General features: G+C 42.3%; 1 protein-coding gene and 1 long non-coding RNA gene across 7 annotated transcripts in view; one reads left to right on the forward strand and one right to left on the reverse strand.

Moving 5' to 3' along the window:
• The window catches only part of usp6nl (USP6 N-terminal like), a 57028-nt gene that overhangs the window by 33681 nt on the left and 1665 nt on the right, over positions 1 to 21682 (forward strand). For all 6 annotated transcript variants that reach the window (XM_069717731.1, XM_069717729.1, XM_069717730.1 and 3 more), the window contains 13 exons: positions 4230 to 4303; positions 6765 to 6844; positions 8375 to 8414; positions 9558 to 9638; positions 12864 to 12971; positions 13962 to 14071; positions 15548 to 15596; positions 15887 to 16007; positions 16465 to 16559; positions 16996 to 17061; positions 17435 to 17534; positions 17713 to 17865; positions 20857 to 21682. The exon at positions 20857 to 21682 is cut by the window's right edge and continues 1665 nt beyond it. In XM_069717731.1, the coding sequence (XP_069573832.1) occupies positions 4230 to 4303; positions 6765 to 6844; positions 8375 to 8414; positions 9558 to 9638; positions 12864 to 12971; positions 13962 to 14071; positions 15548 to 15596; positions 15887 to 16007; positions 16465 to 16559; positions 16996 to 17061; positions 17435 to 17534; positions 17713 to 17865; positions 20857 to 21682 (1903 nt within the window). The remainder of the gene's footprint in view (positions 1 to 4229; positions 4304 to 6764; positions 6845 to 8374; positions 8415 to 9557; positions 9639 to 12863; positions 12972 to 13961; positions 14072 to 15547; positions 15597 to 15886; positions 16008 to 16464; positions 16560 to 16995; positions 17062 to 17434; positions 17535 to 17712; positions 17866 to 20856) is intronic.
• LOC138632292 (uncharacterized) lies at positions 15491 to 16548 on the reverse strand. Its single transcript, XR_011311801.1, has 2 exons — positions 16457 to 16548; positions 15491 to 15979 (listed from the first exon to the last, which is right to left on the reverse strand). It is a non-coding gene; the product is annotated as an uncharacterized lncRNA (long non-coding RNA).

The following is a 21682-nucleotide window of genomic DNA, read 5'->3' on the forward strand; positions in this document are numbered from 1 at the left end:
ACAGATGATTGTTTTTTGGAAGTAATAATACACTGCTACGTGTTATCACACGATAGTACTACATCACAGAGGACTGTAAAGTGTCTGCAGTTACCTCATCGGTTGTGTGTGTGTGTGTGTGTGTGTGTGTGTGTGTGTGTGTGTGTGTGTGTGTGTGTGTGTGTGTGTGTGTGTGTGTGTGTGTGTGTGTGTGTGTGTGTGTCATCACTGTGTGAACATCTCAGTCACTTCTTATTTAAAGGTGCGACATGTTTCAGTCTCTCTGTAATTAACAGCGTTGTTTGTTTGTCTCGGTTCGAGCAGCTCAGATTTAAAACTGACCTCAGTTCAGACAGAATTTAGAAAAAAAAACATCATTCGACTCACGATAAATAAGAAAAGATTAAAAAAAAAAAAAATTTAAACATCTTTGAAGGCCATTTTCTTGAAGTTAGTTTTTCCCCTCAAACCAGAAATCTTCACTTCGATCGCAGGAATATTTCCGGGTTTATTCCCGTTTATCCTCCGAAGGATTCTGCCGATGGGTTTGTTCATATATCGTTCATAATCTGATTTATGTCACATTTCATCCCAAGAAACGAGGCTCTAATTGTTTGTTTTTTTATTTATGGCTACTCTCATAATCGGATTTATGGAGTTATAAAAGACTTTTTTTTTTAAATAATCCCTTCTATAAAAAAAACAACAACCTTTGACTCTAAAATGTCAAGAAAATGAACACAGTGTTCATGGTGATTTCTATTAAGTTTTGCCCTAAAAAGGAAAATATGCGACCTCTCCCACATAAATCTTGCTTCTTAGAAAAAATGCATTTCCAAACTGCATCTGGAAAGTTTGCACAAGTTTGAGCCTCGAAAATCTGCAGCAGCGACGTTGAACATCTTTTTAAATGTCGAACCTGCAACAAAAAAAAAACCTTTCAGAGTTTGAATGTTGGGCAGTAAAACTTCCACGTACTCGTTACTGGAAATCAAAGCAGGTTAAAACAACGGTGGAACAAACAAAAGCAAAAAAATGATGGAAGAAGAACGGCGAGTCGGGCGATCGGGAGGAAATCACGACCGCCGAGCCGAACGCCGGAAACAAAAGACGGGAAATGAGTTCTTCTCCCGTCGACTCCGTCCTCTCTTATTCTAATTATTCTAATTATTCCTCTCTCCGATGCCGACAGCGTCGAAGAGCTTCTTAACATAGAGAACAAAGAGGGCTCATTACCGGGCTGTGATTACGCCCGCCGTCGTCAGCGTGGAGTCTTCGACAGCAAATGATAATGAGGAACAAACAAACAGACTTCCTGTCACGTGACCTTCAGCCTCACGTCAAAAACTAAATTAGAGGCTGTGTTTGTTTGTTGTTACACGTACATGCGTCTCGGCTCGTGTTTGTTTGAGACTCACAGACGAAAGCGTTTTTGTTGGAATGAAGGAAAAAAAAAAAACATCACAGAACAGGAAGTACAGATCATTTTCTGGATTTGGCCGTTAATTACTTTCTGCAGTTTACGACCACCAAATTATTTTATTTTTTTACTTTACAACGTGGAAGCAGTGAATTTGGCCGTTTTTTTTTTTTTTTTTTACTTCCCAGAGGTGATTTTTAAAGATTTTATTCACAATTTGTTTTTGTTTTTATTTGATTGATAAAAATAAACATTTTGTGTCGTCAAAATAATGAACTTTTATTTGTGTTAATTTGTCTTTATTTGAACCCTCTAGTTAATGTCAGAGATAAAACAACAGGACGACCATGATTTCTGTTCTCTACACGTCTTCTTCGCGTCCTTCTCAACATTTTTCTACCAAACGCAGCGTGAAGACGATAGATTTTAAATCAGAGTGCCGTGAGAGCCTCCCACCTGAGATCAGCTGTTTTCCGGTGGTGAAACCCTGAAGGGGGAAGTTGACTCCCGACTTCCTGAATTCTCGTCGCGTTGTGACGGTTGCGGACGAGTTGTCACGCGAGTGAACACTTCTGTGTCCTCGGTGCCGACAGGATATTTCCACGTGACCTGAATGCAGCAGGGAGTGAAGGGCAGAGCCGGTGGGGGGATGGATGGGGGGGGGGGCGTCCAGCTGGGCGGGCGGGCGGGTCGGCAGGACCGGGACATTTCAATCGCAGCAGGACGGGGACAGTTAACTGGAGCTGACGTCGGCCTCACACCGCTGGGCAGCGACTGGCAGCTCGGGGAGGAAGGTCAGCTCGGTGGGGGGGTGGGGGGAGGAGAGGGGGGGGGGGTTCGCCTCTGATGAAGGTTAACCAGGATGACAAGGAAGACAGAGGTCGTTTTTTTTTTTTTAACTCGACCGTTAAATGTGACTTTTAACTGCAATTTAGTTTTATTTTGGTTTTAGAACAACAACAAAAATTCTCTATAAATCATTAATCAGAAATCGATCTGGATTAAAAACCAAATGCATTGAAATCATTTGTGTATGTAAATCCGATGCGTGTGCGTTCGCCGTCTTTCATGCTAAACATATTTCAGAGAGTACATTTAAAATAAAAAGTCTTTTACGAGATGGCTGTCGACCGTCTGGACCGACCACACGTTCCAGAAAGCAGCTCGTCGACCACAAACACAAACATCCGGCACCGAAGCATGAAAAGGGCTCTAATTGCATTTAGCTTAAGTCAAACGGCCGAGGAATACTAATATGTCTGTAAGAGGCCTCAGAATTAAAGTTTCATAGCTGTGGTGGAAAGAAAAGACTGAATCCCTGTTTCCTTCCCTTAATTCCTCTCCGGCTCACTATGGGAACCGCGGGGCCCCCTAGGGGTGGGAGAAAGAAAAGAAAAGGCTTCTACTGTATTTGTTTGTTTGCCCCGTGTGTGTGTGTGTGTGTGTGTGTGTGTGTGTGTGTGTGTGTGTGTGTGTGTGTGTGTGTGTGTGTGTGTGTGTGTGTGTGTGTGTGTGTGTGCTCTTGGCAGCCCACAGCGACATGCCTTTCACTGACACACACCATCCTGTCCTAAAAAAAAAAAAAAAAAAAAAAAGCCAGCGGCCTCAATGAGGAGCACGTTTGTTCGCGTTTTTGGAATTCCCGTCAAGCTTCTTTTTTTTTTCTCTCTCTCTCCTCCGTCCCGTCGAGTCCTCCAGAGAGCCGAAGAGGAAGTTCGGAGAATGACTGAAGTCAAATAAACCGGCGAAAGAGAAAAAGGGAATCTTGAGTTTTTTTTGGCAGCGCGGCGCTTCGGGAGGAAGGCCAAGAGTTTGGAGATGAAAGCTGTTTCGAATTGACAGATTAGCAGCGGAGTTAGAAAACTTCAGATGTTTATATTTACAGACACTCAACATTTTCATGCACTTTGGGTTTTTGTCCGGATCGATTTCTGATTCATCAGTTAAAGAGAATTTTTATGAAAATATTTGACCATTTCAGCCTAAAGTTTTTCAGTCGGTTTTGTGACCGAGTCCTGTGAGACCTCGGTCTTCATCATCCTCATCCTCATCTTATACATCAGCACAGCACCAGATTACAAAATCAGAATTAGACCACGTATAAAGTTTCACTTAAAAATGTTGCATACTGATTGTTTCTAAACAAAACAAATTCAATACCAATTTTATAAAATCCCTTTTATAAGAAAGAAAATGACACATTACATAACACATTTTTACTTTTCATGCAGTTCAGAGGGGGAGAGTGTAACGCAGTTTATTTTCAGAAGCTACAATTAACGGATGTTCCTTAAATGCCTCATAAACGTTTCGAACATTTTTTTTAATTTTAGTTGACAAAGACTGAAATATCTAAAACGGCAATTTAATGGTTTTCTTTTCAATTTGGTTCAGACATTGATCATCTTACTGATCATACATTATTTGATTTAGAGCTACGACGATGAATTCATTCGTTGATCATCTATTTTGTTAAACTATTTGTTGTTTTGGGGCTTTTTTCTTTGAATTCTCTCATTCCAGAATATTTTCTGCTTTCTTTAGAGCCCGTCCGGCGTTTTGGAGCCGGGAAGTGTGTGTGTGTGTGTGTGTGTGTGTGTGTGTGTGTGTGTGTGTGTGTGTGTGTGTGTGTGTGTGTGTGTGTGTGTGTGTGTGTGTGTGTGTGTGACGCGGTGAACTGACTGGTTGGACGAGTTCCTTTTTCTTCATCTGCTGCGATTCAAACCGATGACCGTGTTTGTTTGCTCTTTGACCTGCAAATATTTTTCCTTTGAAATGACTAATAAAATGACACACACACACTCGTCTCTCCTCTCCGTTTCCTCTCCAGCGTCTGATACCGAGCAGGATGCTGCAGTGAAACTCGACAAGGAACGAGCCGAGATCGTCGCCAAATATGACAAGGTACCGAAAACACACACACACACACACACACACACACACACACACACACACACACACACACACACACACACACACACACACCCCGCCTTCAGTCAGGAAGTCACTTCTTGTGGTCTATAAATCACCGCCTCGCTGCCTCCGGCGTGCAGGAATCTGACGCTGTGGTTTTTCACCGGACTCGCCGCATTTACCTCGAGTGGGGATTTTCAATGATGTCACGGGCCTCGGAGGGATCCGATTGGCCGGAGAGCCGATGACGTGCCAGTTTAGTTCTGGTGGTGTTTATGTAAATAAAACAAAAGATGGACACGTAGAAGCTTCTATTCTGGTGAACGTCTAACTTGCAATTAAAGCTCGCAAACGTGCCGGGGAGTAAAAAAAAATCATGTGGCTGGATTTTGTCTGATCAGCAGAAAGAGGAGAACTTGACCTCTGACCCCCGTTAATATGCACGTTTTAATTCGGTGTAATAATATCTGTCGGAGAGTTTTAATAAACGACCCTCCGATGTCTGGTTGTTGTCTTTTTATAACGACGTGTTCCTCCTCCAACTTCGTGTACGGCGATACTGGACAGGTGTGTGCGCGTGTGCGCGTGTGCGTGTGCGTGTGTGTGTGCACGCACACATTACACCTCCGTAGTGACACGTCTATTTCCCAGCCCGGCGGTATCGGCCCGACCAGCCCACCGGTGCTCGGTTTGTAAATTAGTCTCTTTAATTTAGTCCAGCAGACTGAATAATGGAGCCGCCTCATTAAGGCTGAAGAGACCGTGGAGAGCGGAGATGATGATGATGATGATGATGATGTGTGTGTGTGTGTGTGTGTGTGTGTGTGTGTGTGTGTGTGTGTGTGTGTGTGTGTGTGTGTGTGTGTGTGTGTGTGTGTGTGGCAAATGAGACATAATCAGTGTCATTGTCGCCGCCGGAGTTTTTAACGGAGCCGGTTGTCGCGGCGACGCTCGTCGTCTCACATTTCGTTCGTAGTGATTTCTGTCCATTTGCAGGAAGTGCAGAATTATTTTGATACTCGCAGCTCGAGTTTCGTCCCGGATCAGAAAACGTTTGAATCGACTTCGAGTTCTCAAGATTTAAAATGTAACGAGTCAAAGATATAATAAATCTTTGCTGTCCGTCTGTCCGTCCACCACTTTGGTCCAAATGGGGACCAACTGCTGGACGGATCGTCCAAGTTCACGTAGCTTTATTTTGAAAAGTCATTTCCTCCGACAGCTTCGGTTTACAGTAAAACTTCTCAACAACTGTTTATGAGTTTATAACCTGACGTAAACTGTTTATGAGTGACACCTCGTCACTTTCTCAGAAGTTCAGACGGAATAACTGCTGTCATAAATTTGAAATGTTTTTTTTTTTTTTTTTTTTTTTTATTAAACGGGTAGAAAATGAGGAAAAAAGGGGATTTATTTATTTATTTTCTCCGATATTTCACTTAATTCCTATAAAATAAACACTTTCATGTCTTTGGGAGCCTGAAACTGTTCAAATTTAAATCATCTCTCTGGATTTGAACTTCTCAGTCCGACATGTAGTTTCATATCGAGGAATCGGAGGCGCAGAAAGATGAAGGAACCTCCTGATTTATTTTTGAATGATTTCCGGCCGCACGAATGAACGTCAGGAACGGTGACGGACGGCTCTCGCGGCCGAATCGTGCCGTCAATCAGAGACGTCGCCGTGACACCGAAATCACGGGGAGGCGAGCCGTCGGGACTCCGCCTTTAATTCCAGCCTGATATCGATCGAGAGAGACGATGATGATGATGATGATGATGATGATGATGATGATGATGATGAAGAATGCGTGGAGCCGTGATGACGCAGCGCTTCAGGATCAAACACGGAGTGTGTGTGTGTGTGTGTGTGTGTGTGTGTGTGTGTGTGTGTGTGTGTGTGTGTGTGTGTGTGTGTGTGTGTGTGTGTGTTTTTTCTGCTGAGGTGGCGAAATATTTCACCTCAACATCTGGGCGTCAGACCGACCCGTCTGGTTCTGGAGGATGAATTTTTTTTTTTTTTAAGATATTTAGAGTTGAACGCAGCAGAGACGAGCAGTTTGATCTTTGTTTCTGTCAGAAACACGTTTTTTTAAAAACGAGTTTTGATTCTGTTTAATAATTAAAGTCACATTTGGCTCATTTTCCAATTTGCAAAAATACTAAATTCATCTATTTTTATTTTCATTTTATTTGATTCATTTCATCACATCACATCAATCAAACATCACCAGTTTAAGAAACTGTATTCCTGCACAGATGTTACAAAGACACACTAAAGAAAGTCATTAAGATCATTTATAAACATGCAAAACCATTAAAAGATGAATTTTAGTTTAAAAGAAAACTGTCGGCTTCATTTCAGCAGCAGAACAAAATAGATCGTTTGATTGTTTAAATCTTATGGTTTTATTCCTTTTAATGTTCTCCCGTCTCCTCTTCGGTTTTGCAGGGTAAAGAGGCGACCGTGGAGCCGTGGGAGGACACCAACTTCCACCTCTACAAAGTCATCGACCGCTTCGGCTTCGTCCAGTAAGAAGAAATAAAAAGCCTCCTCTCATCAACCCGATAACCTAAATGAATAACGTCCGTGTGGTTCCAGCTGAGAGGAGAGAGAGGCTGTGGCCGCGGGGTTTTATATTAAGGCTGGTTAGCCACGATCAATTGTTTCTGACGGGGACAGAAGTGTCCTGAGGTGAAGGTCGCTGACTCGGCAGACGGAGAAAGTGAAAGCTTCAGACTGGGCAGTTGCGAAATATTGATTTTTTTTTTTTTTTTTTTCCTCCAAAAGCTAATTTTACTTCATTTTTCAGTTTGTATGACGTTAGTTGTGAAAGCGGTGACGTCACCCCGTCGGTGTGTGAACGTCCGTTACGAAGCCTCCACTTCGGATTTTGACCGGCGCCATCTTTTCCTAGTTCGGAGCGGTTTTGGAGCAGGAAGTGACCATATTTGGACGAGCTGGGCGGGAGGAGCCAGCGGCGGATCTGACCTCGATCTCATACTACGTCCCGCCCACCGATACTGGAAACCTGACCGCACCACAGGCCTGTCAATCAAACAGACACGCCCCCCCGAAAAAACACGTCTTTTTGAAGCTTATTTTCTCATTAATTTCCAAAGAATTTTCTTATTAATTAAACATACCGTCCTCCTGATCCCTCTTAATATCAGATACGATTCCTGAATGGAGGTTCGCTTTCAATCACAGCTGTCAATCATAACCAATCAAGAACAAACTGATTACAAAAACAAACACGTGAATAAACCTCTGCATGGTAGGATTTGGATGGTTTCATTTAGATTTTGTTTTGTTTGCTAACATGAAAGTGGGCGGAGTTTATGACCTATAAGCAGCCACCAGGGGGGGCGATTGAGATATTTTAAACCTTAATTTGCAGCAGCTGTCATGTCGTCATTTATACAGTCGGCTACCTGATGACACGATTTGCGTAATTGAAATTAATGCATTAATTAATTAAATACACCCAACCGCTCACCTTTGTTGCGTTGATGATTTTATTTCTTTTAAAAAAAAAGTTCCTTTCAGTAACTTTTTAATTCGGTATCGATTGTAGGAAAAGTTTTGAAAGTGCGGCTCCACTAAGTTTTTTTCAGTTTTTAGACTTTTCTGCAGACAGAATGAGAAAATAATCCACTTTTCTTTTTTTTCTTTTGTTGATAAACCCTGAAATTTGAAAGAGGGCAGACAATGTTGGATCAATAAAGCTCGTTTCTCTCCAGGGATTGATCTCCAGCTTCCTGTTTACTGTTTCGTTCTGATTGCTGGTAGTTTTCAGTTCAGAGGAGCAGAAAGCTTAAATATTTACCGAGTTATTCAAAAGGAGGAAAGAACGCTCCGCTGAGAAACTCTTTGAATGCAGATAAAGACAAGATGGAGGAGCGATCCGATCGGCTGTTTCCTGTTTGTGTGACGAGTTGTTTCATCAATCGGGAACATTTGAATTACAAAAACAATCAGAGCGTGTAAACTCACTTTTCCATCAGACGTGCCGGAAATATAACTAGAAAATAAATATGTTTCTTCTCTTCTCTCCTCAGCGAGAATGAACTTCCATCCTACGACTCGGTGGAGGAGAAGGTGAGTTTCACCTTTTTTCTTTTTATCTACTCTTATTTTGGTTTTTAACCAAAAGTCAGGAAATGAAGTTTTCACCGTCCTGTTTGTGTTTCCTCCTGCATCCAGTGAACTGTGGAGACAAACTCCTGCTGGAAGTTAAAAATAGGTCGCTTTGTTTTATACACCAGCGGCTTCAAAAGAAACAATAATGGATCAAATAATCTGTCACGGCAGATCTAATTATACTTTATAATGAGGCACGATTTCTAGGAAGAAAAAAAAATAATCGTCCAAGGAACAGTTTTATTTATACTCGTTGATTTCCAACAGTGCGTTTTAATTTGCTCCCAGTTATGACCAGGAAACTACAAAAATTGGGATGTTAATGTTCATGTGAATGAATTTGGGCACCTCTGTAGGTGATAGTTACTTCGGTATAAACAGTTTATAGCAGGTAGAGCGTGAACGTCACCTGAAACCTGATTTAAGTTGTCGAAATGAAGAGAAAAGTTCAACAAATAAATTTTAAAAAATCGCTGCTCCTCCCAGAGAGAAGAATCTTCATCCTCGAAACCGGAAAATTCAATCAGCTAAAACCTTTTTATTTCCCACTTCTCTTCACATCAGACGCTTCTTCAGCTTTCACCTAAAAATAATCACAGTTTCGTCTTTTTTTTTTTTTTTTTTTTTTTTTTTACATTCAAGTCTGTTTCGATTATTTTCTGACACCTCAGAGTTGTTTTTTTCATGTCTGTATGTTTGTTGTTTTTTTTTTATGAGCTGTGACTTTCCCTTAAAAGCGAGACGTGTTGACACGAGATGTTGCATTCAGGTCCCGAGGGAATAAATAGCTTTTATGCCTGAAAAAGCTCAGTTGACAGGTTTTTAGAAATGGAGACAAATTCTAAAATGTTATGTTCTGTCCACTCCCCAAAAAACGAATTGCCAACAGATGACTTGATTAAAACATAATAAATAAAACAGAAAAGTGATTCATTTGTGAGATTAAAATCCATTTAAGATGCATATAAAATGTGTTGTTCCTTGTTTCTCGTTCTGATTCCCACCGGACGCAGGAATAAAATAATTAAATTAAATTAAAATAAAACCTGCTGCGGGTGGGGGGGGGGCGAGTTATTAAAGTATCACTTCTCATCTCCACAGCAAAAACACATGGAGGTGGAGAGGACCACCAAGTGGCTGAAGATGCTGAAGAGCTGGGACAAATACAAGAACAGTGAGAAGGTGATTTGTTTTTCTTCATCCTCCTCTTCATCTTCTTCACTCCAGTTTCTCTCTCGCCTTCGACGACGGTGAAGATAAAAATCTGATCCAGTTTTAATAAACGGGCGTCACCGACACGTTATTAATCGGTGAATTGCACGTCGTGACGTCTCGGATTCGGTCGGTGTTGACGGTTGTCATGGCGATGTGAAAGCCTTTTTTTTTTTTTTTTTTTTTTTTTACGCAGTTGAGCAAAGAGGAATTTGTACTTGATAACATACGACTTAAATAAATATCAATATCAAGCGGGGCAGGTATCCGTTATGTCCAGGTTGTTGCTGTTGCTGCAGGTGTTTGCAGCCCTGAATTAATGTGTCTGTCATAGACTGTGTATGAATTGTAATACCGGTGAGGACCACTAGGGGCTGTCTCCCATTTAAAAAGCATCAACTTCTCTCCTGAAATATAAAGTCAGAAAATGTTTTCCACAAGTTGTTATGATGTCTTTAAATAAATAATCCCGTCATTAATGAGATATTAGGCCTCAAAAAAGCAGTGTTTGGGGGGGGGGCGTGGCTAGTTTGATTGACACCGCTAAAGTGCAGTCAGGTTTCTGCTAGAGATGGGTGGGGCGTAGTGTCCTCGCTCGGGGTCGATTTGAAGAAAGAAAAAAATAGATTTAAGCAGATTGTGATTGTTGATCCGAACTGAAAAAACATTCGGACGTACGACGTCATTTTGTCATTTAAAAAAAAAAAAAAAAAAAAAGATTTTCATCGGAACAAACTCTGAGCTGCATCTGTGTACGCAGTGAAACAAACAAAAGGCACAGATTCAGAGTAAATGTTGACACACGTGTGCGCACAAAAACACACACACACACACACACACACACACACACACACACACACACACACACACACACACACACACACACTCAGAGGATGATTAGTCCAACAGATGCTCTCATTGACTCGCTCATCAGAGTCTAATTACGAGGCTGTTGCACGAGAAACTAGTGAGTCCCGAGTGTGGTGGGGAGGAGGCTGATGGACACACACACACACACACACACACACACACACACACACACACACACACACACACACACACACACACACACACACACACACTTGCAGGCAAGGTTACAGACGAGCTCTGATTTATGAGTCTTCATCAACTCGATTCATCCTCACACGTCTCATCATGTAAATCTGTTTTCTCTCACGCGTCAGAAAAAAAACAAAACAGGTTCAGTTCAGAAATAAAACATGATCGGATGTTTTACAGGGAAAAAAATAAATTACATTTTTTTCTGCTTATAAGAACCAGAAGTTTCCTCTTTAATTTGACAAAAAAAACACCAGATTAATATGAATGTGGCTCTCTGACAATCTTTTCTCGCAGGTCAGAGAACGTTTCATCTGCTGCCGTGTTATTTCCCACACGGCTGCCAGAGACGGTTTATTGGACTGCAGAGATTTCATTTTAATATCACTGAAGGAGTATTTTTACATGATTTGTTGGCGTGTTAACGGCCGTTATGAAGCCTCCAGTTCGGATTTTGCTCGTCGAAATCTTCGCTAATGTGGAGCCAGAAGTGACCGTATTTGGACGAGCTGAGCGGTGGATCTGACTGCACCACAGGTCTGTCAATCAAACAGACACGCCCCCACAAAAAGGCTTATTTTCTAATTAACAAGGGATTATTTTCAGATGGACCTCCAGAAAACTAATGAGAAGGAGCGACTTTCGCTAACAACGCCGAGATAACTGATGGAAAACATTGATTGACTTAGAAGTTGAGTGGGAGTCGATGGAGGCCTTTTTGGAGCCGACCTCTAGTGGCACCCGGTGGTATTGCAGCTTCAAGGCGCTTCTGCATCGGGCTTCATTTTTCAGACCCAGAAGCATGGACTGTTTATAAAAGTGTTCGTCTTATTTGATTAAACTTTATTGGAACCGTCGCTGGGACAAAACCAGCACACACACACACACACACACACACACACTCATATCTGCTGTCCAACTGCTCCGGCCGGCCGGGTTTTAATAGTCCACCGCTGCGATTAGCTCTGCTGCTGCAGCAGTTCTGGGTTTTAAGACTTTAATCTTCTAGTCCGACTGATTCTTCATCTCTTGTGTGAGAGCTGAATATATCTTCGCTGTTCTGCATGCGGTGCGCGCACACACACACACACACACACACACACACACACACACACACACACACACACACACACACACACACACACACACACACACACACACACACACACACCTCCTGGAGCTCGTCCAGCCAGATGGTCTCGGTTCACCTTCCAAAGCCCTTCGAGAGCGAGAGACAACTTTCAGTTTGTGTCTTCGACACGTTCACAGCAGCTTTCTAGTTTTTCTGGATCGTTTCCGGCGACCCGAGTTTAAAATCTCAAGAGTTCAGCAGCTGACGGCAGTTCAGTGTAAATAAAACTGTGTGGTTTGCATTTTGTTTTAGCTTTTTCACAGTTTTTTGGTTTTGTTTGTATCACTGTGAAACTTCTGTTTAAGTTTGTTGCTCGGAAATCAAACTTAGATGTTCAAGAAACAGGATTTATTCTGAGGACTCCAGCCTTTATTTACATGTCTTATAGTCACTTTAATGGCTGAGACTTTTCTCCTCTATGAAAGAAAAATCTATTTTTTTTTCTGTTTTTAGGGAAGATTTTCTACCTTCTGTTGAATTTTTATCTTCTATCTAGATCTTTAATGTCCTTCAAGTTTTCCACTCAGTTTGTTTTAAGGGTTATACCATTTTTAAATCATGCTGACTGTCACATCTGTAAAGTCGCGGGTGAAGATTAGAGATTATTGCTTTTGCAAATTTATAGATAAATGTAGATAAAGACAAAAGAAAGATATAAGATACAAGAAATAGGATAAAAAAAGAAAACAGTGTACAGTCGATGAAATAGAAATGTATTTCTACGAGGCAAAGACATAGTAAAAGTATATTTTTGGAAGACGTCACTACCTTGATTCATTCACAAGAATTTTTTTTAAAGTAAATTAAAAATATGCAGAGAGAGAAATCTCTGTCCCACCTCGATATCTGACATTTAATTTAAAGCCGGTGATGTTTCGTCAGATTCGTGTTCGTCACGTCTGAGCTGAATAAAAGCTCCTGTTTCTTTAAAGTCCTCACTAACGTTGACCTCCTGCTGCGTGTGCGTGTGCGTGTGCGTGTGCGTGTGCGTGTTTCCTCCTCAGCTGGTCCGTAGGATCTATAAGGGAATCCCCCTGCAGCTCCGCGGGGAGGTTTGGTGTCTGCTGCTCGACATCCCCAGAATCAAGGAGGAGAAGAAAGACTTCTACGAGGTGAACACACACACACACACACACACACACACACACACACACACACACACACACACACACACACACACACACACACACACACACACACACACACACACACACACCCTGTTCATTAAACCTCTCGTCACGGCTCCGGGATCACAAAGATTCATCAGCGCCTCAGCTTTATTTGATTTCTCTGAGCTTTCCTGGTTTTTCTTTTGTGGATTTGGAGGCTTTAATGGTGTTTCCTTTTTTTTTTTAATTTTTTTTATTATTATTATTATTTTTTTATCCTGCGAACAAACTTTAGATCTCATTAGAAAGTTTAGCTGGCCGGATCAATAAATCACAGCCTTCAGCCGCGAGCGGAGGAATTATAAATGAGTTGGAGGAAATACAAGTGAAAAATAAAATAAAATAAATGTTCAGGGAGGCTGCTGATGATAATCCATCTCCTCTTCTGGGAGTTTTACACACAAGATACGAAGAACGTGTGAAAAAAGATAATGAAGGGAATCTCGCGTTAACCAGCTGAGGAACATGTTCCTGAACGCACCACCAAATACAAAGTCTATGTGATGTTCAATGTGGGAATAAAGCAGATTATTGTTGTTAATAATAATGATAGATAATGTGATTTATTAATATAGTGCTTTTCAGGGTTCTCAAAGACGCTTTACAGCTTAAAAAAAAAAAAATCATCAAAACAACAATAATAAAAGTGTAAATCACACGAGTCACATTGAAAGCAGCTGTTGAGTTATTTACACTAAAAATGTACTTTTAGATTCATCAGACAAATTCAAAAAAATACCAAGAAACTCGTCTTTTTATGACTAAATTACTGTAAACAAAACACTGATTTGCCGTACTTTGGCTCCGCCCCCTCACCTGAAACAAACAGTATTTCCAAGTCGGTGAGAACTCGTCTGGACACTGAAGATCCTGTTTCCCTGAGTTTCACCTCTGACCTCTGACCTCTTCACGCTGTCTCTCTCCGGTCCTCAGAAGCTGAAGGCCCGAGCCCGAGGACTGTCCCCCGACGTCCGGCAGATCGACCTGGACGTGAACCGGACCTACCGGGACCACATCATGTTCATGCACCGCTACGATGTCAAGTGGGTATCAATCCACGACAGAGAGAGCAGTAACACTTCCAATAATAATAATAGTAATAATAATAATAATAATAATAATGTTTAATAGAATAGAAGAAAACAATATAAAATTATCTCCAAATAAAGGTCCCAAATATTGTCTTTTTCTTAGATTTCATCCTCCAACTGTGGAGCCGCCAACAGAGGTCTTTATGCTGACTGTCCTACTTTGCATTAAAATGAGAGTCAACACATCTTAATTCAGTCCAAATGTAAAAAAAATTTTTTTAATCTTGGTCTAATCTTTAGGCTTTAATTTACACTGAAAGAAATTTGACAAAATTTGGTCCAAACAAATCTAATTTTGGGGGTCTTGAAACTTTCCACTCCCTCGTCGAGCTCGACGAGATCTTCGTTTGCAATGCAGAACTCCGTCACCGCGGCAACCAGTCACTTCCTGAACAATAATTATGTACGACTTCATTTCGCTGTGCATTTTTATATTTAATATTTTTTTACTGTTATTTTATTGCTTTCCTGTAACTATAATGCTGCTGTAGTGAAAAAAATTCCTCTTGTGGGATTAATAAAGTATCTATCTATCTATCTATCTATCTATCTATATATCTATCTATCTATCTATCTATCTATCTATCTATCTATCTATCTATCTATCTATCTATCTATCTATCTATCTATCTATCTATCTATCTATCTATCTATCTATCTATCTATCTATCTATCTATCTATCTATCTATCTATCTATCTATCTATCTATCTATCTATCTATCTATTATCTATCTATCTATCTATCTATCTATCTATCTATCTATCTATCTATCTATTATCTATCTATCTATCTATCTATCTATCTATCTATCTATCTATCTATTATCTATCTATCTATCTATCTATCTATCTATCTATCTATCTATCTATCTATCTATCTATCTATCTATCTATCTATCTATCTATCTATCTATCTATCTATCTATCTATCTATCTATCTATCTATCTATCTATCTATTTCTGACTCCAAAAGTAAAAAGAAAAGAGCAGGACAATTTTAACGGTGTTTTGACCCTTTGAGGTAACAGGTAGCTGCAACAGGTAGAGAAGGTCAAAAAAAAAAAAAAAAAGTATCGCGAATGAAAATGAGGACGTGAAAGAAACTGTAAATCTCAGTGGCCTGATTCATTTTCTGAGATCTGAAGCTTCTGAGTTTTAACAGAGAGGAAGTGAAAGTTTCAACGTGTCCGTTTCTCTGTTTTTACTTCCTGTTTGTTACGTAGATTCAAGCTTCAAAGCCTCAAACGTGCATCTCAACTAAATGAGTGACGACTGTGGCAGAAAACTGGATTATCTTTTTATTAACTGGTTTCATTTGTGTGTGTGTGTGTGTGTGTGTGTGTGTGTGTGTGTGTGTGTGTGTGTGTGTGTGTGTGTGTGTGTGTGTGTGTGTGTGTGTGTGTGTGTGTGTGTGTGTGTGTTCTCAGGCAGCAGGCCCTCTTCCACGTCCTCACAGCCTACTCCATGTACAACACGGTGAGTCACACACTCGCTCTCAGTGTGATGAAAACCGCTGCGGTTGCCGTGGTTTCACTCTCTTCAATTCGCTTTTTTTTTTTTTCTCCTTTTTGCTTCTGTATTTTTTTTTATTTTTTTATTTTTTTTCCTCCAAGTTTTTGCAAGGACAGAAAAATGGTCTCGCTTTAAATCAGGGTAAAGAGTTGAAAAGTTGAGACTCGCAGGGAGTTGAGCGAGCGTTTGGCTCGTGGGCACGTCGGCGGTGAGGAGGAATCGAACCCGGCTGATTGGATGTGTTTTATCTGCAGGAGGTGGGTTACTGCCAGGGCATGAGTCAGATCACCGCTCTGCTGCTCATCTACATGAACGAGGAGGACGCCTTCTGGGCGCTGGTCAAACTGCTGTCTGGACAGAAGCACACCATGCACGGTAACACACACACACACACACACACACACACACACACACACACACACACACACACACACACACACACTTTTGGTTATCTGTTGCACTGCTTAAACCCTCGAAGTCAAATTACAGAAATTTACTGATTTCATCTTTATGAGCATTTCTTCAGTTTCTTCAGGTTAAAAGTTCTTTTTTTCTTTTTCTTTTTTTTACTTTGTAAATTTGATCAAAACTAATTTAACACTGGAAGCTTTTGTATCAGCATCCTGTATCACAGGGAGAATATGTAGTAATTCGAACATCTACGATGTTGTAATTTCATTAAAAAACCTCCACAGCAGCTACTCTTGAACTTTATGAGGAGTTAATTTAACAGTTAAAGACTTTTAGATTTGGGAATAAAGAGCAAAGGAGGAGGAGGAGGAAATCTTTTTTTTACATTTTCTTTTAGTTTGATTCTTCGTCACCTTTTCAGGGTTTTTTGTCCCCGGCTTCCCGAAGCTGATGCGTTTCCAGGAGCACCACGACCGCATCCTCAAGAAGATGATCCCCAAACTGAAGCAGCACCTGGTGAGACACGCAACACACGCAACACGTAACACGCAACACGCAACACACACACACACACAACGCTGCTGGGGAGGTTCACAATGCAGCAGCGGCTGAATAATGGAGGAGCTGCTCGTAAAGCCAGAAATTAATATTTAATTAACTGGATAATGTTTTGACACCTCATTTTAACGGGTTATTTTTTAAATAAACTACATAAAAACATTAAAATGTGCAAAATATATTGTTGATATTTGGTTGTTTTTTTAAGTGGTATGATATCACATTACAAAAGCTCACATTTTAAACAAACGGCATAAAAACTGGGAAATACTGCAATTATACTGAATTTATAAAAGCAGAAAAATGTTTAAAAAAAAAATTGGCTTCAGTAGGAGATAAAAACAAATAAAAGTTGATTTTGTGTTTGTGTTTGTTTTTGTTTGTGCTGCTGCAGGACAACCAGGAGGTGTTTACCAGTCTGTACACCATGAAGTGGTTCTTCCAGTGCTTCCTGGACAGAGTGAGTTTATTAACAGCTATGAAAGATATATCATCTTATATGACATCTGAAATATGAAATTAACAGATCGGCATTTTTGTAAATTAAAAATATTTACCGCCATCTCGTGGGAACTTCCACCTTTTTTTTGTAAACTTAAATCTTTTGAGGTTTTGACTGCCGGTCAGTCGAGAGAAGTCGTTTAAAGTCGTTTTTCAAACCTCTTCAGATGTAAAAAAAAAAAAAAAAAAAAAACCATTAAAACAAAAATAGTGTCTTTGCTTAAGTTTTTTTTTTTTTTTTTTTTTTAAGCAGCCTCTTCCTTTAAGTCCATATCAGTCTCCATAAAAACAACGATAAGACCCTCTGAGCTGCTTGTTGTGTTTGTGTCCAGACTCCCTTCACACTCACCCTCAGGATCTGGGACATCTACATCTTGGAGGGGGAACGACTTCTGCCCGCCATGTCCTACACCCTCCTCAAACTGCACAAGAGTAAGACCGTTCCCTCTCCGCCGTGATACCGGCCGGCCGCTCAGAGGACTAAAACAAAGTACTGTGCGTGTGTGTGTGTGTGTGTGTGTGTGTGTGTGTGTGTGTGTGTGTGTGTGTGTGTGTGTGTGTGTGTGTGTGTGTGTGTGTGTGTGTGTGTGTGTGTGTGTCTGTCTCTCAGAGCACCTGCTGAAGCTGTCCATGGAGGAGCTGGTGGAGTTCCTGCAGGTCACTCTGTCCAAAGACTTCTTCTTCGAGGACGACTTCGTGGTGGAGCAGCTGCAGGCGTCCATGACGGAGCTCAGGAAGGCCAAGCTGGAGCTGCCGGCGCCAGGTACGACCTGCAGGGCGGCGCACACGGGCGGGAAGTAAACACAAGAAGGGAGATTTAGCGTAGCGCTGTTTAGACGACTAGAAACCAACAATCTGCTCAATTCTTATCGGCGTTTTACTGCAAATCTGATCTGAAATCGTACGTGGTTGTTGTATTAAATCATCAATTTAATGCTGATTGCGTCAGAAAAACATCTGGCAACACAATACGTATCATAATCTGGAGTTACAATTAAATATATTGCAATCTTTGTTAAATCTAAATTTCGGAAAACTCGCCGTAAACGCAATTTTCTGTTCTCGGTCTGCGATGTTCAGAAGTCAAAATAGCTGCAGATTGATTACAACGCCGCCATCTAGTGGTTGGGGGGGTTCAAGTGAATCACTGCCACCGATCATTTCTATGTTAAATATTAATAAACAATTACAGCAGCACAAAACTAAATATCACAATATCCAGATTTTTTTTTACACCCCTAATACTGATCATGTGATTTTACAAGTCATCAAAGATTTTCAGTGTCTTCAGTGCAAAATAACACTTTTTAATAAGTTATTTTAAAGCTGTTGGTCAGACAAGAAAAGTCGTTTAAAGGACATTTTTCACTTCTTTACTGATGTAAAAACATTGAAAAATTGTGAAATCCTTTTAAAAAATCAGGGAAAATAACCAGAACGAGAGACAAAAATAGACACCAGTCCAGATGTGACAACACACACACACACACACACACACACACACACACACACACACACACACACACACACACACACACACACACACACACACACACACACACACACACACACACACACACACAGTAGAGCAGCTGACTGGGCCTCCTGCTGTCTTTAAGCTTGCAGTGTGTTTCCTAATCTTCTGTCTCCTCATTAATCTGCCTTCTCTCCCTCTTCTTTCAAACAATGTTGTTTTGTTTTTTAAAGCCAACAACAACAAAAGTGTGTCTGTGAGCGGCGGCCATATTCCCTCCTACAACAGTAACCGGTGGGCTATCCTGACTGGTCTTCTTCTTCCTCCTCCTCCTCCTCCTCCTCCATGTCTCTGTCCATCTGTCCTTCAGTCCCGTCCTGTCTGTCGCCTGTCTGTCTCAGCAACACAAACTGGTCTTCCAGCTGTTTGTTTTTTTATCCCCCACCCTCCCCCCCACCACCACCACCACCACCACATAATACTGAGTCCTGCAGTGGCTCGCTCCCCCCTCTTCAGTTTTTAATCCTCTCTTCATTCTCTTGACTCCAATGTGGTGATATGAGGTGCCCTCTGGTGGCCGACTAAAGGTACTGCAGGATGCTGACTGTAACAGCAGGATGTGTTTATTGGCTATTTTAAAAACAGCTTATTATTTATCATTAAATTCACCTTATATTCTGCAACAGACAGCTCACGGTAGACTTGAATGGACCTTCACGATCTCTTTTCCGGCTCCTGTGTCGTTTTTTTTCCCTTCAGTATCCAGTGACACAAATAAAAGCAGATAGTGTAGCTGATAAAATAAACACCGTCCTCTTCCCTCCGAGCCCACACACCTCAAACTGCCGTCCGCTGACAACATAATGAGACACTGGAGGCTTTTGTTAAAACTTCTGTTTTCACAACCATCTGCTGCCACCTTAGCTGGTGTGGCGGAGGGATTGTGTTTTTTAAAATCAGGATTTTAGGATCTGATTTAGGCTGAGCTGTTGTTTTATGATTCAGATTTTTTTTTTTTTTTTTTTTTTACCTGTAACAGACTGATTTTGAGCTAAAAGATGGAAGCTGACCAACCACCACAGCAGTGATATTTACCGTCTTCTAACTGAGTTGGTGGAGCCAAACTATTGTTCACAGCTTCAGTTTTCTTCGCTTTGATTATAGTCCTGAAAAGTGAGATGAAGTCGAGCATTTTTTTTTCTAAATGTAGTCGCAACGTTCATTAAGTTTTGGTCAATCACAGACTGGATATAAAAGTGTTCGTAGCTTCCGGTTCTGAAAAATGAAGCCGATGCTGAAGTACCTTAAAGCTGCAATACCAGCGAGTGCCACTAGAGGTCGGCTCCAAAAAGCCTCCGGCTCCATAGACTCCCATTCAACTTCTGTCATCAAATCCAAAGTGAATAAAATGTGTCCATCAGTTATCTCGGTGTTGTTAGCTAAAGTCACTCCTTCTTATTAGTTTTCTGGAGGTCCATCTGAAAATAATCCCTCATTCATTAGAAAAGAAGATTCAAGAAGACCTGTAGAATAAAACCAATAACTACAAGTATGAAATCACGCAGTTTTAAAATTAAGATCCTTTAAAAGTGAAACATGCACGTAGGGGAAAAACTTAGTGGATTTAACCCATTTGTGCAGGAGAGAAATGGACAGACACTTCCTGGATAACTTCCCCACAGTGCTTCCTCCTTCCTCCAGCTGCAGCCGTCCTCGGCCCGACTCTGGTGATCAAATATTTTCCCTTCCAGTCCCCGAAAAACACCCGGCGTCACCCGGCGCTGTTCCTGTCTCTTTTTATTTTTTTCTCTCTTCTAAAGTTTAAATAACTTGTGTAATGAACTGTGCTGCTTGTAGAAGAGCTGAGTCGGTCTGGGTTTGGGTTTTAACACTTCCTACAAGTCTCAGTACGTTTAAGAAGGTTCATGAATCAGGACGTGTTTGTGACCTTTGGAGGCTGCAGATAACGACTGTTTAATGAGATGGAGTTAAAAAGAAAAAAAGCTCCGTAATAATCTCGTCTGAGCGTCTCGTTCTTAATCGAGTTTCTTTCTGTCCTTCTGCCTCTCTGCCTGTGGATATGTGTCGTCATGAATGTAACTCTCCTTTATTTTTTGACCTCTCTATGGCGGTGTTGTTGCATGACCTTCATGTCCCCGTTGTGACTCCTCATCCGATGTGAATCAGCGCCACACCGTTGTGTTCAACCATCACCGTTCAAACCTCTCCGTGCCGACGGGCGGTCCTGACGTCTGTCCTCTGTTCCCCTCGTCCCCGCAGGTAAAGAGGAGGAGTTTCCCAAGAAGCCTCTCGGGCAGCTTCCTCCTGAGCGAGTAGCGGCGGTGAACCACGTGGCCAACGGTCAGAGCCACGCCGAGCCCGCCGAGCCGCCGAAGGACCCGAGTCCCGTACCGGACCGCCAGCGGGACGGTCGCCCGGTTCGGCGCCGGGACTCGCTGGACAAACCGATCCGCCACCACAGAAAGGACGTCCACTCGAGAGGGTCGGGAGAGATTCCCAACGAGCAGCAGAGGCTGTCCAGCTCCACCACGCCGGAGAGGGGCGGAGCTTCGCCCTCGGGCCCCTCCTCCACGCCGCAGATGGCCTCAGTGGACAGAGGGAAGCCTCAGAGCCCCGCCACCGCCAACCACAACTCCAACGCCGCCTCCAGCTCCCGGCGGGACATCGCCCCCCGCTGGTTCAAACCCTCCGAGACGAAGCTGGAAGCGGCCAAAGCGGCGGCGGCCCGGGAGGTCCGGCTGAGCAGAGGGACGTCGCCGGCCCCTTCCAGCCCCGACGACGGCGCTCCGCCGCACCGCCGGCCGCGCTCCAAAGGCTTCGTCCCCGCCTCCGACCGAGGCTCCAACGCCTCCCAGTATGACAACGTGCCGGGGCTGCAGGAGCCGGACTTCGAGATCCTGGAGCTCGAGAGACCTCCGTCCAAAATGAGGACCCCTCGCAGCGAGACGCCCTTCGGCGTGTCGTCCCTGCATCAGGGCAGCCCCGGCCGCGGACCCAGCCTGGCCGGGAGCGTCGCCTCCGTCGCGTCGGGGCCCAGAACCAAGCACGCTCTTCCTCCTCAGTTTTCTCACAACGCTCCGCCGGG

This window comes from Brachyistius frenatus, unplaced genomic scaffold, assembly GCF_029030835.1.
Source record: "Brachyistius frenatus isolate BFR_SWC_R1_liver_20210118 unplaced genomic scaffold, ASM2903083v1 Contig_179, whole genome shotgun sequence".
Taxonomy (NCBI): domain Eukaryota; kingdom Metazoa; phylum Chordata; class Actinopteri; family Embiotocidae; genus Brachyistius; species Brachyistius frenatus.